This window comes from Copadichromis virginalis, linkage group LG16 (genome assembly GCF_057382275.1).
Source record: "Copadichromis virginalis isolate Kocher_CV1m ecotype Utaka linkage group LG16, C_Virginalis_male_GT1.1, whole genome shotgun sequence".
NCBI lineage: Eukaryota > Metazoa > Chordata > Actinopteri > Cichliformes > Cichlidae > Copadichromis > Copadichromis virginalis.
This window is the reverse complement of record NC_140633.1, coordinates 22060671-22078528: the sequence shown is the minus strand read 5'-3', so window position 1 is coordinate 22078528 and position 17858 is coordinate 22060671. Positions and strand designations below refer to the sequence as shown.

General features: G+C 38.3%; 1 protein-coding gene across 1 annotated transcript; it reads left to right on the top strand.

Annotated features, from left to right (window-relative positions):
* The first annotated feature begins 9070 nt into the window (after positions 1 to 9070).
* LOC146690738 (uncharacterized) lies at positions 9071 to 16306 on the top strand. The gene is made up of 6 exons (XM_085433805.1): positions 9071 to 9212; positions 9570 to 9656; positions 11312 to 11638; positions 12353 to 12488; positions 12581 to 12617; positions 12811 to 16306. The coding sequence occupies exons 2-6, from the start codon at positions 9575 to 9577 to the stop codon at positions 12907 to 12909; spliced, it is 681 nt and encodes a 226-aa protein (XP_085289931.1). The 5' UTR covers positions 9071 to 9212; positions 9570 to 9574; the 3' UTR covers positions 12910 to 16306.
* Positions 16307 to 17858: the final 1552 nt, after the last annotated feature.

Sequence of the window (17858 nt, the reverse complement as noted above, 5' to 3'; positions counted from 1 at the left end):
GCCTTCTCTTCCTTTGGATTTGTGGCAATGCCATAAGACCATAAGACCCTGCTGAGGTTTTTTTCAATTCAGAATTTATCCACATATTGTTTAAGAAGTTAGCAGTCACAGCACTGCAACATCAGTGAAGGGATCAAGACCTCCCTGTAGTTTCTTTGTTAGTAATGGCATGTAAAACCAGCATGTTTTTGGCAGTATTGTACTGTACCATGTATAAACGCTGTCTGTGTAGTATGGACTATTTGTCATATTATGGTTCTCACTTCTTGTTTTACTTTGATTTCTTGTGTCTGGTGTCGGTGTTTAATTCTACTACCCCTCTTGACTCTATACCCCATGTGCGTACAGAGTACTGGCTTCCCCTCAGTCTTTGTCTCAGCGTCTGATGTTGTGGATCTAGTTTGCTGCTTGATTTAACTTTGAACTCTTTCAAAGCCTTCACAAAGGTTTGTTTGTTTGTTTTTTAATTTTTTGGAGTCTGCAGTTCATGACAGTTTGGTACCAAATTATAGGTCTCTGTAATTTGGTACACAGCAAAATCTCCAGTGTTAAATTAACACTGGAGAGTGTCTATATGGGTCCACACCTCTGAGTGTTAAATTAACACTTTTGACAGTGTTATATGTTTAAAAGTAACCTAGTCAGTTTTGAAGATTAACAATGGCTAACACTGCCTCCCCCCACCGCAGGGAAAAGGGTAACACCACCTGGGTCTGGGTGCAGTTCCCCCCTCCAGGGGCAAGGGTACCTAGACCCGGTTCGTAGAGTACGCTTGGGGAGTGTGATCGTGTGTACAGCGTCTCTTTATGTCTGTCTCCACGTTGGTTGAGTGTGGAGTGAGTGGATATGAGAGCATGAGGGTGGGAATGGATGTTTGTGTCTGTGTGTGCCTGTATGTCTGTGTCTATATGTCAGGTTGGGTATCAGACGCCACCTCTCTGGGGACATCTCAGGCCCTCCAAGGTTTGGAGGCCTATCTCCCCCTACCACCACTTCCCCTGCCAGTGGCGGACTCCCTCAGACATCGGTGCGTTGGTGGTTCTTTGTGTCCGGGGATGGGCGTCCAGGTACACACCGGCTCACTCCTTGGCGGCCGCTTATCGGGACCTGGAGCCTGGGGCTCGCTCGGGCCACTTCGGAGGTGGGGTGCCCCCGGCCTCTCGGCCTGGGGCTCGGTCACTCAGGCACAGCTGGCTGCCGGCGGAGCTCACGGGCGCGTCACTGCAACTCCCCCTGGCTTCTGCTCCGCGGCTGCTGAGTAAGCCCTCATCTGGGACTCTCCTCAGCTCTTTCTGGGACAGTGGCGCGGCTGTCCCTCTGTTGGTCTTCCTTGGTCTCTTGTGTTCTGGGGGCCTCTGGATGTCTGGAGTTTTGATCTCCTCCATACCTGCTTCATACCCTGGGCTGTGGCCCCCCACACTCCCTAGCAGATCGTTACATGGAGAAACCTTTGGAATGCAAGCATGCTGATCCACACAGGTATGCACACAGGTGTACACACGGGTATTCACAGACGCGGACTACAGCTTTCTTGGCTGCTGCCTCAAAGCACATTGTGCGCTGTCTATCTTGCGTGCTGCACAATATCGTTTATTATTTAGTACCTACTGATATCTACTGCTAGCTAGTTTATTGAAACACATGATGCAATTTCTAGGACTGACTAATTACCATCACAGGTGTCCGGTTGCTTCACTTCCTGTTTGCCATTTGTTTGGAAGTTGTGTTTTGATCGTGTCCTGTGGATTTTTGAAATTTGGCCATCAATTTCTGGAGCAAAGACTACTCACATTGTTGGAACTTTTGGTACAACCCTGTCTGGATTACGACTTTGATACAGGATATTGGACTGGACTAACGGAGTTAACGAGGTAATTGCAGGCTAGCCAACATGTTACCAGGCTAACAGCTGACTGAGGAATCAGCTGACCGAACCTGCTACCAGGGTAACCAGATAAAATGGGGCCGAAGAGGACACCGACAGCTGAGGAAGTCGAGGACATTAAAAAGTCCCTTGACTTCATAATGGAGGAAATTTCTACTATCAGGTTGCAGCAGAAAAATATCATTGAAATTGTGGAGGAGGTAAAGCTCCTCCGCATCCAAAATGCCGAAAAAGATAAAAAGATTGCATACCTGGAAAGTAAGGTCGCTGACCTGGAACAATACTCCAGGATAAACGACGTCATCATCACTGGGCTCCATATTAAACCCCGGTCATACGCTCAGGCGGTGACCGCTGACAGCAACGAGGAACCTGGAGAGCTTGACATTAGCTCCACGGAACAACAGGTGGCTGCTTTCCTGCGGGTCAAAGGGATTGCCCTGGACTGTAACTCTGTCGAAGCATGCCACCCTCTTCCCAGGAGGAACGGCAACATACCGGCTATTATATTAAGGTTTGTAAATCGAAAGCACAAGATTACGCTGCTGAAACAAGGAAGAAAATTAAAAGGATCTAATGTCTTTATCAATGAACATCTAACCAAACACAACGCTGAAATAGCCAAAAAAGCGCGACACCTTAAGAAGCTGGGAAAAATCCAAGGCACTTGGACGACGAACTGCAAAACATTCATTAAACTAAACGGATCACCAGAGGAAGCCAAAGTTCTGACCATTAAAAATATGGCGGATCTCGAAAAATATCAGTGAGCAACACGATCTGGACGGCAAACAAGGTAACAGACAACCACACACTCACTTATGACACACACTGGAAGGAAGAACTCAGATACATCTGGAAGAATCAGCTGCATCAGTCAGACAGTTGCAGAATATGATCAATTGGAACTGAAAACATTTAACTATATGGATCACAATACACACGACTTGGAATATGAAATAGATCCAGACAACAACTTTTTCTCATCTAACAATAACAATTGCTGCTACTATACAAATAAAGACTACAATCAGAGGATTAAAACTGAGAATAAATTATCAATTATCCACTTTAACTGTAGAAGTCTCTATGCTAATTTTAGTCATATCAAAGAATATCTTAACCAGTTTTCACATCCATTTAGTGTCATTGCCTTATCAGAAACTTGGATCAATATGGAAAAAGGAACAGACTTTGAACTGGAGGGTTATGAATTCACATTTATAACTAGGCGAAACAAAGGAGGAGGAGGAGTGGCCTTGTATGTGGACAAATCCTTGAAATTTAATGTGGTGGAAAAGATGACGATGGTGATTGATAATGTACTAGAATGTATTACAGTTGAAATTTGTAAAGAAAAAAGTAAAAATGTAATCATTAGCTGTATATACAGAGCTCCAGGTAGTAGTATTGAGACATTTAAAGACTGGATAGAAGAAACATTTATTGAAATAGCTCGCAAAAAAGTTTTCATTTGTGGAGACTTCAATATTGATTTGCTAAACCCAAATAAACATAAAACCACTGAGGAATTTATAAACACAATGCACTGTATGAATCTATTCCCTAAAATTACTAGACCTACCAGGATTACATCACATTGTGCAACTCTCATAGACAACATTTTTGCAAATGACATTGAAAATAAGACTGTAAGTGGACTCCTGATTAACGACATAAGTGACCATCTTCCAATTTTTACAATCTATGATAGGAATTACAAGATCAATAAAATGGACAGTAAAAAAGAGTACAGACGAGTAAGAACAGAAGAAAGAATGAATGCATTTAAAAAAGATTTATTGAAGGAAAACTGGGGTGAAGTATATCAGGAACAGGACGTTAATAGTGCTTATAATAAATTCCTTAGAATATTTACATTACTGTACAATACCAACTGTCCAATAAAGCAATATAGTAGGAAACAGAAATATATGGACTGTCCATGGATAACAAAAGGTCTGCAAAATGCATGTATAAAGAAAAATGCTCTATACAGAGAGTTCTTAAGAACGAGAACTAAAGATGCTGAAATCAGATACAAAAGATATAAAAATAGGTTAACTAATATACTTAGATTTAGTAAAAAGGAATACTATAAGAAGCAATTAGATATAAATAGAAATAATAATAAAAGATTATGGGAAATCCTGAACAGTGTTATAAAATGTGGGACTGGACAAAAGAACTATCCCAAGTATTTCATTTGTAATGACCATGAAGAATACAATATGGATGTTGTGGCAAATAGTCTCAATGAATTCTTTGTAACTGCTGGACCAAATTTAGCAAGAACAATCACTCATCCTGGGAAAGCACAGGAAAAACCCGATACACTGATTGACAGAAATCCATATTCTATGTTTCTCACAGCCGTTGATGGAAATGAAGTTCTTGAAATTGTCAAAAAATGTAAAAATCACAAATCTTTGGATTGTAATGATATTGATATGATAGTGGTTAAAAGAGTCATTGAGGCTATTATAAAACCATTTACATACATCTGTAATTTATCATTTCAAACTGGTCAATTTCCAGACAGAATGAAAATAGCAAAAGTTATACCTCTATACAAATCTGGAAACAAACACCATTTCACAAACTACAGGCCTGTCTCTTTACTACCTCAATTCTCAAAAGTTCTTGAAAAACTGTTTAAAAACAGACTGGAAAAATTTATAGATAAACATAAACTACTCACTGAGAGTCAGTACGGATTCAGATCAAGCAGATCAACATCATCGGCACTATTAGATTCAATAGAATACATCACAAATTCCATAGACAAAAAGCAATATGTGGCTGGGTTATTCATAGACTTGACAAAGGCATTTGACACTATAGATCATGATATATTAATAAGAAAACTGGAACGTTATGGTGTCAGAGGGGTAGTTTTAGATTGGGTCCGGAGTTATTTAAGTGACAGAAAGCAGTTTGTGAAAATAAATGGTGGTTGCTCCTTATGTATGGACATTGCTTGTGGTGTACCCCAAGGGTCAGTTTTGGGTCCAAAATTCTTCAACTTGTACATTAACGACATCTGTAAAGTGTCCAAAGTATTAAAAATGGTTCTCTTTGCTGACGATACAAACATTTTTTGCTCTGGTGATGATCTGCAGAATTTATTGGAGGATATGACTAATGAAATAAGTAAAGTGAAGTTCTGGCTTGATAAAAACAAATTATCATTAAATTTGAATAAATCTAAACTTATGTTATTTGGAAATAGTAGTTTAAATACAAATGCAAAGATTCAAATAAATGGTGTTGATATTGAAAGAGTCAGTGAAAATAAATTTCTGGGGGTAATAATAGATGAAAAACTTAACTGGAGAGCTCACGTAAGATATATTCATTCCAAAGTATCACGAAGCATTGCAGTACTAAACAAGGCAAAACAGGTATTCGACAGAACATCACTTCATATTCTCTACTGTTCACTGGTTTCACCATACTTAAGCTATTGTGCAGAGGTCTGGGGCAATAACTATAAAACCACATTACATTCACTTTTTACTCTTCAAAAGAAAGCAATTCGAATCATCCACAATGCAGGTTATAGTGAACATACAAACTCACTATTTTTGCAGTCTGAAATATTGAAAATTGACAATATAGTGAAATTCCAAACAGCACAAATTCTATTCAAAGCAAAAAATAAAGAACTGCCAGGTAATATTCAGAGTATGTTTTTTTTGAAAGAAGGAAGTTATAATTTAAGGGGTTTTTGTAACTTCAAAACAATGAAGGTACGTACTACAAGAAAAGGTTTTTGTGTTTCTGTTCAAGGAGTGAAACTATGGAACAAACTGAATATGGAATTAAAGCAATATCCAAACATAAAACTGTTCAAAAAGAGTTATAAAAATATGATCTTCTCGATCTATAAAGAAAAGGAAAATATTTAAATTAAGTGAATGTCTCTATTTAAAAACAAACAAACAAAAAATTCATGATGTGATATTATAGTATATAGTATATCAGAAATCTGTTCACTATTTTTATTACAAATTATATCAGTAAGGAAGCTGACTAAATATTCACTGATAATTTATGGGACAGGGGTGGGATTAAATAAGTGTATACTTCTTCCCACTCCCTTTCAACATGTAAATTAATCAGAATGTTTTTTTGTATGTAATTTGTATAGTATATTTTTTTTTCTCTCATTTCTTTTCTAAATGTACTTGTATATTGTTCAAATGTTGAAATAAATTACCAATCAATCAATCAATCAATCAATTGTGATGGTGCTGTGTTTTTTTTATTATGTTGCTCTTTGTTGTTTGCTTTCTCTTCTGTTTTTTCTCTCCATACAGGTGACCCAGGTGTTTTGTTTTTTTTTTGTTTTTTTTTTCTTTCTTCCCCCCCTTCTCACCGTCTCTTCTCCCCTTTGGTTTTCTTTCTCTCCCTCTCTTTCTTTCATTCTTTCTCCCTGTCCTATCCCCCAGTCATGTCTGTCCCGTTTGTAGCAACCGAAAATAAAATAAATTCTTAATTATAATAAAGGTCAATCAAATGGACCAATATGGCAAGGCCATGATGATCCACTTGGTAAAATAAATCCGCTTGGCATCTTTCTTGGCCTTAAGACAACAATTCTGATGGCTAAAGATCCAAACGGGACACACACACAAAAAAAAAAAAAGGCTAACACTGAGCAGTGCTGATTTTCTAACACTGGAATATTTCTAACATTTTGAGTTATTTTCCAGTGTTAGAAAATCAGCACTGCTCAGTGTTAGCCATTGTTAATCTTCAAAACTGACTAGGTTAATTTTAAACATATAACACTGTCAAAAGTGTTAATTTAACACTCAACAGTGTTGTATTTAACACTCAGAGGTGTGGACCCATATAGACACTCTCCAGTGTTAATTTAACACTGGAGATTTTACTGTGTACAGAGACCTATTATCACATGCATTGAATGTCTTGTTCTCTCTCTCTCTCTCTTGGCTTGTTACTAGTTGTTGCTGGTTCACAGTGCAGCAGGGTGTTTTCTAATTTGACACATTTTGCTGCATTTATATTACTTTTTTGTTTTTCTGTCTGTTCACGTCAACCTTTTCACTTCTTCATCCGCACTAAACTCTGTTCCAAAATGTGCATGAAATTGATGGTAGGGGTCGTGCTGAGAGATTCTGATTGGAGAATGCAGTATCAGTAATGACAATGAATGAATAGGCTGTTGTCAGTGTGTGTAAGTACTGGTGCGCAGCGGCCCTTCAATTGGCTTAAAGGTGCATTGGCTTACTTTGGCATGTGGTCATGGCTTGGCCTCCCCAGAGCGTAGACACTAACATTACTGAAGCAATGTGGGATCATTTTGAGATAGCAAAACAAACAAATAAAAAAAATGATGTCGGAGAACTATTCCTGAAGACTTATATTTTCAGGAATAGAGCAAAGAACCAGTAATGTCACACACATGCACCAAAATGGTGGCGTGGCAAATCAAACATAAAGCTCTCATAATTGGCCACCCTGGGAATTTTACCCAAATTATGCTAATTACCAAGAAGGCACTTAAGTCTTTTACACCTAGGACTTAGACATGGTTCAATTAAAAACAAAACAACAATTTATTGACAACTAGTTAAAACATCACATAAAAACAAGAGCAGATGAATCAGTTGCACATGTATTCTAAAACTCAGAGCTGTGGCTTACCAGTGGGTGAGTGGGATGCCAGATGAAGGTAGGTCCAAAAAAAAAAGAAATCACCAATGCATACGTGCAGCACAACGTCATGCACACACACACTAACACTATTATGCTGCTCAAGACAAGGGTGTATAATAAACGGAAGGTCCCACCACCAAGGCATCCCAGCCACCTCCACTTCCGGCCTTCTGCATCTGAATAAAAGAAAGAAACGTTATAATGTATTCCAACAAAAACCTAAATGCACCCTCTGTTGTGAGCCCAACTGCAGAAACACCCTGGTGATCCACAGCTAGAAAAAGGGCCTCCTTCCAGTGGTGTAAAACACAAACAAAAGTATACAAATCAAACAGTCAGAGACCAAATATACAAACAAAGTAAATGAAACCCTTAACTTTGAGCAGACGGCCTCACATGTCGGCTCAATGCTTTTCTAAAAATGTTCACCTTTAGTGAAACGGTAAACAACACTGAAAGAAAAGGCGACAAAAAAAAAAAAAAAAAAGAAACCAAAAAGGAAAGGCTTTTGGGTTTCACTTCTGTCAATGTAGCCTGGAAAGGCAGTAGGGTATCGGCTGCCCTCTGAGGCCCACACTTCCTGCAATGCATCATACAATTAGTATTTACAGAAAAAGACAATAGAAGGATCGTTGCAGAGTTACGCACCGGTCAAACGGGGTCGCTGTTAACAAAGTGGCCCAGAGGAGGCTTCTGCAGCTACAACCTATCCAGGATATAATTGACTGTTAATGACTGGACTGTCACAATGGTTCCTTTCTTTTTTAGCCATTCTGCTATTAAATTTGCTGCTGTGTTTGGGACCACTGTCCTGTTGTATGACCCAGTTTAGCTTTCACTGTAAAGCAAATTGTACAGTCTCCTGCATTTTTAAGGAAATCCACTACTTTGATAGCTTCTGTCCTGCATGTTTTCCACTTTCTCATTGTAGCAAGCTGAACTTTAAATTGTTCAGAAATAGCCTTATAACCCTTTCCCGATTGATGGGCAACAGCACTCGTTTTGTATCTAGATCTGCTAAAGAGCAGCTTATTTATTTTTTCAATCATATTCTGGCACATAATACCTTAGAAGTAACAGAAGGCGTGCTTTCTTTTTTTTTTTATAGTGACTGTATATCCCACATACTTTTTGAGAGATGACTTTTTATAACAAGCCTCGAAAAGACAAAGTGTCAAGAGAACAGAAGCACTGTCGGAAAAAAAAGCACAGAAAAGTAAAGTAAACCTCACCTACTTTATGAGATGTTATCTATGACCTGTTGCTGTGGTATTGGTAAAAGTAGAACAGTGCAATACTGGGTGGGAAAACTACTACAGTCAGGGTACACTCTCACAGCATCGTCTCCGACTTCAAAGACCCAACCAGCCAACCAAAAGAAAAAAACGGCATTTCACTCACGTGGTCACACACCAAAGTTATCTGTTTCCTGTTTGCACACCATTTCTGTGGTATTGTGTAAGCATCTGGGCATGGTCTTAATACTATGCATGTATGTCCACTGTGCAGGCACACATGCAAAGAAGCTGTACGCTAAAATTAAGATGATTATTAGATATCAAATTTTCCTGCTTGTGTGACATCAAAGCTGTTAAAGTTGCCGTGCAGAGAAAAGGATTAAACAGCATATGACTCAACGGTAAGAAAACAGTATTGCTATTTAGTCTGTACCACCTTTAGGTTTGCACAGGATGTGACCGTTATCGTTCTTATGAGCAATTTATTGCTTTTTATTACAGTCATAGGGTATTTAAAGATTACTGTTTTGATACTGCACTTCAGTTTCTTGTAATTATTAAGAAACTCTCAGCTGAAAAGAGCTCGAAAAGTTTTCGTGCATTTAAAAATTTTGCTCTTTTGCGTGACCCTGTTTTTTGTTGCTTTGTGTTTAGGACATCCTTGATATTTACTTTTTGACACTCAGTGAGAACAAAATACCAGTTGCAGATATTTACATTCCAAATGAATAAATAAATAAATAAATCTTTTTTTTAAGCTGGCATGGAAGACTTGTCAAGATATTGGGGAATCGACAGGATCTTGTTTCTCATATGCTGCATCGTCTCTATATCTTTACAAGCAGGTAAAATTTATTTTACGGCTTTGACAATGAGTATAATGTAATGGAAAAGTTTAATAGTTTAATTTTTTCAGCTTTTGCTTTTATACTGGAAGCTACATGGAAAAAAGTATGAATAGTGCAAAATAAGCTTAATTTTATATCTGGATTATGACTTAAACTTCAGTTCTTTGTTTTTGGGGATGGGCTGTATTCTGCAACGTGCCCGCCTTTTTACAAAGCTGTGTATCCTTTTTTGTATATTTGTCACAAAATACGGTTAAATGTTGATTTATATCTCAAGTGAAGTAACCTATCCAGATCTACCTGATATTAAGAAGTAATTCCTCCCTAAATCTAAACCCTGTTGCGCAGCCTTGGCAGCAAGAACTGCGATCAGCAGTAACTTGTAATGCGTCTTTCAGATCACTGTGGACAAAACTTGACTCATGTCTTGGCCAGACACTCTTTAAGCATTTTCTTTTAAAGAGCAGAATTCATGAAAACAGAAAAGCAGCCTCCGACCATCACACTACCACCACCATGTTTTACTGTAGCTATGATGTTCTTTTCATGAAATGCTGTATCAGGTTTATAGCGCATGTGCCGAGGCTCAAACCTTCCAAAAAGACAAACTTCTTTTCTCTTGAGCCCACAGATTAATTTCCCAAAAGTTTCATTGATCAACAAGTTTTTTTTATGTCAAATGTGAAATAATCCTTTGAGGTTTTGTTTATTGGAAGCTATGTAACTCAATTTTTAGGGTGTTTTTTTTATTTATAAATGTTGAAACATGAATACTGACCTTAGCTGAGACAAGTGAGGCCTGAAATTCTTTAGATGTGGTTTCATACCTCAGACACCCTGTGTGGTTTTTTTTTTTTTTTTTTTTTTTTTTTTACCTCCTCATTGAGTCGTCAATTCTCTCTTGGGGTAATTTTGTTAGACTGGCCACTCTTGGGAAGGTTAATGTTTATTTACTTGTGGATACTGGCTCTCACTGTGATTTGTTGGAGTCCCAAAGCCTTAAAAATTACTTTATTACAGTCAGGTAGATTTGGATATCTTTTTTCCTGAACAAATATAATCACCATTTGAAAACTGTATTTTTAAAATGTATGTTGGTTATCTGCTCTGAAGCATACAAAAAATAGGAAGTGGGCAAATAGTTTTTTCACAGCACTGTACATGCGTTCAATATTGATAAAGTCAGAAAAAGGATGAAAAAGCAGAGCTGGCATAACGGTGGGCTGCAAAGTGACTTGAAGAGAAACCAGCATCGATAGTCAAGCGATAGTTGATAGTACCCATAGGGTAACAATGAGATTATGTACCCTATGGGATATAACAGTTGAAAGTGCGTAGGAGCATCAGCTGAGCTAACTGATATACCAGGATTAACTTCATTCAGTGACCTGCTCTGTATGTTCTTCTACTCTTTATGCTCAAAGTTAAAGCTAACCATCTACAGCAACTGTGACACGCTTTCATAAAAATTAAAATCATGTAAAAAAACAAAAAAACAAAACACATTTCCCAAAATGCAGTCCTATTCCCCAAAATACTGATGCTGCAGAATGTAAACACAACCCAAGCTTAGTATACTACAGGATACTATATATGTAATGGAAGTAATGAGTAAATGAGGCCTATAAAGGGATTTTTTTTTGTCTTTCAAGAAGCGAACAGCACTTCCAGGATGGTGGGGAGCACAGTGACCCTGCACTGTACCAGTAACACAACCGGTGACCTCCTTCAACTGACATGGGGAAGGAATGGGACTTGTCTTTTTAGTTTCAGGCCACAGAAAACCTCAAACAGCAGCTCTGTCACCTTAAGCAAGTCTCCTGCTGCTGCCACCCTGAATCTGATCATGTCCACCTTAGAAAGCCAATCATATGCACTAATCATAGAGAGCGCCCAGAAAAGTCACACAGGAAACTACACTTGTGCAATGACCACAAACTCTGGAGTCTTCGAACAGAAATGGGAGCTTGTGATTATAGGTGAGTTTATCAGCTTTTGAAGTTTTTAGATTGCAAAAACCAACCAACCAAACAGACAAAAAAGCACACCTTACACACCCATCAGGACTGAATACAGTGTGGGGGTGGGGCAGAGGCTGGCTGATGGTGGGGCACGTAAAGAAGAAGAGGTTGACAACAATGGCATTTTTTAGCTTATCCCATTTTTATCTTCTTTCTAAAATACACAAGTCCCTGCCCTTTTACTCTAAAGATTACACTGGATTAACTGCAGTTTGTGGGACTTTTATAGGCGGCTGGTGAGAGCACTACTCAAATGCTGTTCTAGGTGAAAGTTGAAAACTCACCCACACACAATAGCGCTGAGCACCTCTGGCTGCACTGACATTTCCTTCATAATTGTGCATTGACCTTAATGTTAGATTGTGTGGCAGGATTAATGCTTTTCCCACTCAAACCACAGTATGAAAGTAGAAATATAAAGCTCCCAAGTTTCAGACTTTACATGAATGACATGAATGACATGAAGCGGTAAAAAAACATTTTGTGAGATGCCTGAGGTCTTTTCAGAGACCACAGGCCAGGTGTAAGCACTTCTGACTTCCTTTCTGAAAACATAGAGCTAATAATAATAATAACAACAAAAAAACAAGATACTGCTGTTGGTTGGAAATTAGCATATCTGAACCAACTGAATTGCAGTGAAATGACTCACTTTTTTATTTTATTTTACAGAGAACGCTGAAGCTGAAAGTTCGAATAAAATCAGCAAAGTTACAACAATTGCAATTATTGTACCTTCGCTATGTTTCCTGATCTTTATATTAACTGCTGTGATCATTCTCAGAGGAGTCTGCAAACGACGTTCACAGTGAGCTTCCTCCAGTCATTCTTTTACATTATTTTATGCCATTGCTATTACAAATAAAGTGTTTTTTTTTTCTTTTTCTTTCTTTTTTACAGAACAATCACCCAGCCTCCGAGAAGGTTGGTAAGTGTGGTAAGTTAGGAAGTTTCTTCGTTTTTTTCCCATTTATACACAATACTTAGACTTAGAAGGTCAAATAGATCTGCCACCTTTTCCAGCTCCACTAGCACAAGGACAGAAACCAACCAATACCACAATATCTGCATTCATGTTGTATTTAAGCTCCTTAAATATGATGTTTTGTTCCTCTTTTTTCCTTCTGCAGCGGGAGCCGACACAACCCACTTATGAAAACCTGGATTTTGAAGGTCGCCAGCAATGTGGACAAATTCAGGTTCACCCTTATAAATACAGGGCTGAGTGATATGAATCGCACAGTAAAATAAGGCATAACTCTTTTAAACGATCATCCACTTTAAACAGCTTTCTCCCTGAGTGTGTTGTAATGAAGAGCACAATCTGTACTTGAAGATGCATTATTTTTTCTCTGGGTAACTGAAAACCAGTCAGAATGTGACATCATCGATTTGTAATCATAAGTTGACAGTACATCCCTGTCAGTTTGTATAGGGTGTGTAAATCCTGAGCAAAATAGCTTTCTTGGAGCTCCTAAATGCACTGTTATTCACTCACTGGCTAATGTTGTTTTAAATGAATTCAGTTTTATTTATACAAGTCCAAATCACACCCACATGTCATCTTAGGCTGCTTGTCTAGTAAGCTCAAGACGTTACAGTTTTACAGAGAGAACAAGTGCCCATTCATTATGCTCTCAGTGCTGCAGTTGCGAAAGTAAAACTTTAAACTTGACGCATTTGAACATGATAGGGTAGTTAGTGCGCTCATCTCTGATGCTGTCTCACAGTTTAATATAGGAGATGCAGAGAGAACCAGATCAAAGCGGAATTTATTTACTTAATTGAAGATTCTTGGTCATAAATAAGACTACACAAACCCTGATCACTGTTTTTGTTATCTGTGTATGCTTTCATTTCATAAATCAGACTTCAAGGCAAATAAGTTACAAGTATATTTATTGTTTTTCTCATGTTGAAATCTCCCAATTCTTTGAATCTTTGGGCTGAAGGAGGGACAATACTCGGTGTATAAATGCTCAATCAACAATCATTTATTTCCATACAATTCAACAGTCAGAGCATTACAACGTCCGGACGGGAGAGATGCTACCAGAGGGTCAGGCACATGTCTCCAAATGGTGACGGGTTGCTCAGCTTTTTATAGTCTCTAGTGGCCCCCAGCTAGTCGTAAAAGCCAAAACATCACATTTTTTCTCTGTTACAGCGCCTAAGTTATGACCTCGGCAGTTGTTTCTCTGCTTTCTGTAAGGTGGGGGTGTGGAATGTGGTCTATCTATCTCCCCTGTCTTTAGACACAGAGTCTCCTGCTTACAACCTTCTCTTCATGATTCAACAATTAAGCATGTCAAGAAAACAGTGTAACACATTCCCAGCAGATCAAGGATACAGAGTGATGCACATTTATCTAATGAACTAATATGTGAATATGTTCTGTTAACTCAAAAGTATAATGAGAACTAAACTACATACAGCTCACACACTCTATATTAAAGGGTATAATGTGATCTACAGCAGTATTCTAATTCAACTACTTTGATTACATATATAAGGTAACATATAATAACAGAATAATCTAATACTCATCACCGGGTAAATGCAAATGCATGACAATGCAAAAAACATAGTTTATGCTGGTGTAACCTCACAGGCGATCTACCTTCTGTGGTTTTAGTACGATACGTCTCAACAGGTTACATACATAGAAAATATTCGTTCATCAGAGATTGTATATCACTGTTAAAGCACACTGTAGCAACAACCCCAAAAGGTTTGACACTGTGTGAAATAAAAACAGAATGCAATTATTTTCCAATCTCATAAACTCACATTTTACTATTTCATGGGAAATATGAGCTCATTTTCAGTTTAATGGCTGCAGCATGTGTCAAAAAAGCAGGGATAGTAGCAACAGAAGACTAATACTAATTAGGTTAACTGTTTTCAGGCCATTAGAACCAATTTTAGAAAATACGACATCTACAAATTGTGGAACAGTTTCAGAATAATGTCCCTAAACATGAATCTGGAGAAATCTCTGTGCACATGTGACAAGGTGGAATATCAATAATTGATGCCTGTCATGATTCTGTCATGGAGGTCACTTCATCAGCTCAGGAACACAGTTTACTGTGCCATCCACAAATACATGGAAACCATACTGGCTGAACCAAAGAGGAGAGGGACCATCAGGCTCAGTACAGATGCCTGTATCTGTGATGGTAAAGTGTTGCATTAATTAGTGCTTATGGAACTGGCAGCTTGCATCTTTAAAGACGCCTTCAATGCTAGCCAGGTTAAAGGAAAGTCAACTTTATGACACTGCAGACTCTGACTTCAAGCTCACAACGCATTAATGGCACTTTGTACTGCACTCATTTTGACTGTATTCTGAAGAGGAGAAACAGAGAGTCAATAAGATGGTACTAAGATCACATTTAAAGACTCTGCATGACTCAGTGGAACATATCTCACATCCTTCCCTTGTCTGTGGTCACTGGTGTGAAGTGGCGTCGATGCTTAAAAAAACAAAACAACCACAACTCACAACAGTGTTTGTTTTTTTTTTAGGTCAAGAAACTGTTTAATTCCAGGCACGGATGTAGGAGGTAATTTCCTGTGAAATTATTTTTCCAATCGTTTAAGAAATTAAACAATAAAATCTAAAAGTGCAAATAGTGCACTGCTAATGCAAGTAGCTTACTCAGTTCATCAGCTGGCAAAGTGAATGAAGAGAAAACTTAAAATTCATGATGAGGGCATTTTAAAAGAGAAGTGCAGTGCTTAAAAAATGCTTCAAAAGACACTAACAGTACACATGAGCCAAGTTTAAACTCAGCAAACTCCTACTGGTTGGAGCTGCCCATGCTGGCAGTCCACACCTCTAATTTTAAAAAGGCTGTAATAAAAACAAGAATAGATAAGTCCTAAAGTAGAAAAAACATCTCCCTCATCCATATTAGGTTAACTGGGGATTCAAAATTGCCCAAAGGTGTACATGTGAGTGTGAATGGCTTTCTGTCTCTATGTACTGTCTCTGCAGAAGACATTGTTGAACCCCTCTCCCCACAGCCCAACCTGTTTGGAATAAGTTAACACATTGCTCCAGTGTTGTTGTTGTTGTTGTTTTTTTGAATACGTATCATTTAATGTGTAGCACCTGTGCTTGTCAGTATAAATGGCTCTGTAGAGACTACATCGATCAGGCATAACATTATGACCACCTGCCTAATATTATGTCTGCCTCTTTTTCTGCTATAACAGTAAACAATTCCAATGCACTGTGTATTCTGAAACCTTTTTATGTGAACCAGTCTTACCTTTTTTGGCAATTTGAGCAAAAGTAAGTCATCTGTTGGATCAAAACATGTGGGCCAGGCTTTGCTTCTCATGTGTAAAATGGCCTGTATTTGTATAGCGCTTTACACTACATTCAGTCATTGGTGATGGCAAGCTACATTGTAGCCACAGCTGCCCTGGGGTGCGCTGACAGAGGTGAGGCTGCCGGACACTGGGGCCACCGGGCCCACCACCAGTAGGAAACGGGTGAAGTGCCTTGCCCAAGGAGACAACAACCAAGACTGTCAGAGCCGGGGCTCGAACCGGCAACCTTCCGATTACAAGACGAACTGCCAACTCTTGAGCCACGATCCCCCCAATGTGTCAAAGACCTTTGCTGGTTCACCACTGTTCCTTCCTTGAACCACTTCTAATGGATACTGACTATTGCAGACTGGGACCACCGCACAAGAGCTGGGTTACTGAGATGCTCTGATCCCGCCGCCTACCTGTCACAATGTTGCCCTTTTCAAACTTAATCAGAGCCTTGCCCATTTTTCCTCCTTTAAACACATATAATTTTAGGGCAAAATGTTCATTTGACCCCTAATATATCCCACTCAGTAAGACGTGACATGATGATCAGCGTTATTAACGCCACCTGTTAGTGGTCATAATGTTATACCTGATCGGTGTAGGTCCTATAGTTACGTTGCAATCAAAGCCATAACTTTTGGAAACTGAATGACTTTATTTTGTACAGAAAAATAGAATGTGAGTGTTGAGTGTATAAAACAATGAAATAAAAAGGAAATAAAAAAGAATAAGAAACTACTTCTTCATTTAAAATCAAATTGACACAAGGGGAAAAGTCACTTACTCAATGCATTTGGTCCCTGCTGTGCCTCTGACTCAGTCTGACTCAGTCCTCAATCCATCATTGTTTGTTGTCACATCTTTTTTTTTTTTAAACCAACATTGTAATTGTGGAAACATTTATTTTGAGGCTTGAGAACGGACATCATAAACCTGCGGGTGATGTCACAGAAGCTATGCCAATCTTTAATATCATATATGGGAACAGGTCTCGGTGACTTCATAGCTGGTTATGGCCATATATGGAATAAATACATCTTTAGAACATCAGAAATCAATAATTTGCAATTCAGTTAATGGGAAATTCTTATATTATTTCTCTTTTTCAAAGATTTAGAGTTATCATGAATTGTTTTAAAGCTAGCAGACATCTAAAGTGCGAATAACTGTAAAAAAAAAAAGAAAAAAGATATAACTTTTAGTTTACTCAGTGGTCATTCATTGTCAGCGTTGCTGTGAATGAATATCACCCCCACAACATCCAGCCAATCAAGAAAAATGAATTACTCACATGGCCAGCGATCAAAGTCATTCACTTCCTGTATGGAAACCACTCTAATATAAGTACTTGGGCAAGGTTGAATCTTTTGCATACATGCTATAGCTGGTATACTGTATAATTACGATGATTATTATATATACACTTTACTTGTTTTTGTGGTCTAAAACGTGTTAAAGGTCTGTTATAGAGATAAGGACCAAACAGCATATGACTCAATACTGGTAAGAAAATGTTGCTATTTCTGTTGTTACTGCATTAGGTTTACACAGGATGTGATCTTTCTTGCTGGAATTATAGGTTATCTGTTTGCAATGAGACATATTTAAATTCTTCTACTGTTCTTCAGTTTCGTGTAATTATAACCCTGAAGGTAAAAAGTCTTCACACGCTTAGAAGTTTTGTTATGGTATGTTTTGCGCTAAAGTGTTTATTGCGTTGTTCACTGTACAAGACATTCTTGATAATGACATGTATTACATGAATCTCAGTTTACAAATATCGACAATTCATCTGTTATATTATAAGGTGGCTACTTTAAAAATGTTATGTTTCTAAATGGAT

What these genes read in the sequence shown, in the direction of transcription:
- LOC146690738 (XM_085433805.1), top strand. Translation starts at nt 9,575, where the DNA reads ATGGAAGACTTGTCAAGATATTGGGGAATCGACAGGATCTTGTTTCTC. An exon ending in GTCTGCAAACGACGTTCACA is followed by an intron (nt 12,489 to 12,580) that starts GTGAGCTTCCTC and finishes TCTTTTTTACAG; the next exon opens with AACAATCACCCAGCCTCCGA. An exon ending in CGAGAAGGTTGGTAAGTGTG is followed by an intron (nt 12,618 to 12,810) that starts GTAAGTTAGGAA and finishes TTCCTTCTGCAG; the next exon opens with CGGGAGCCGACACAACCCAC.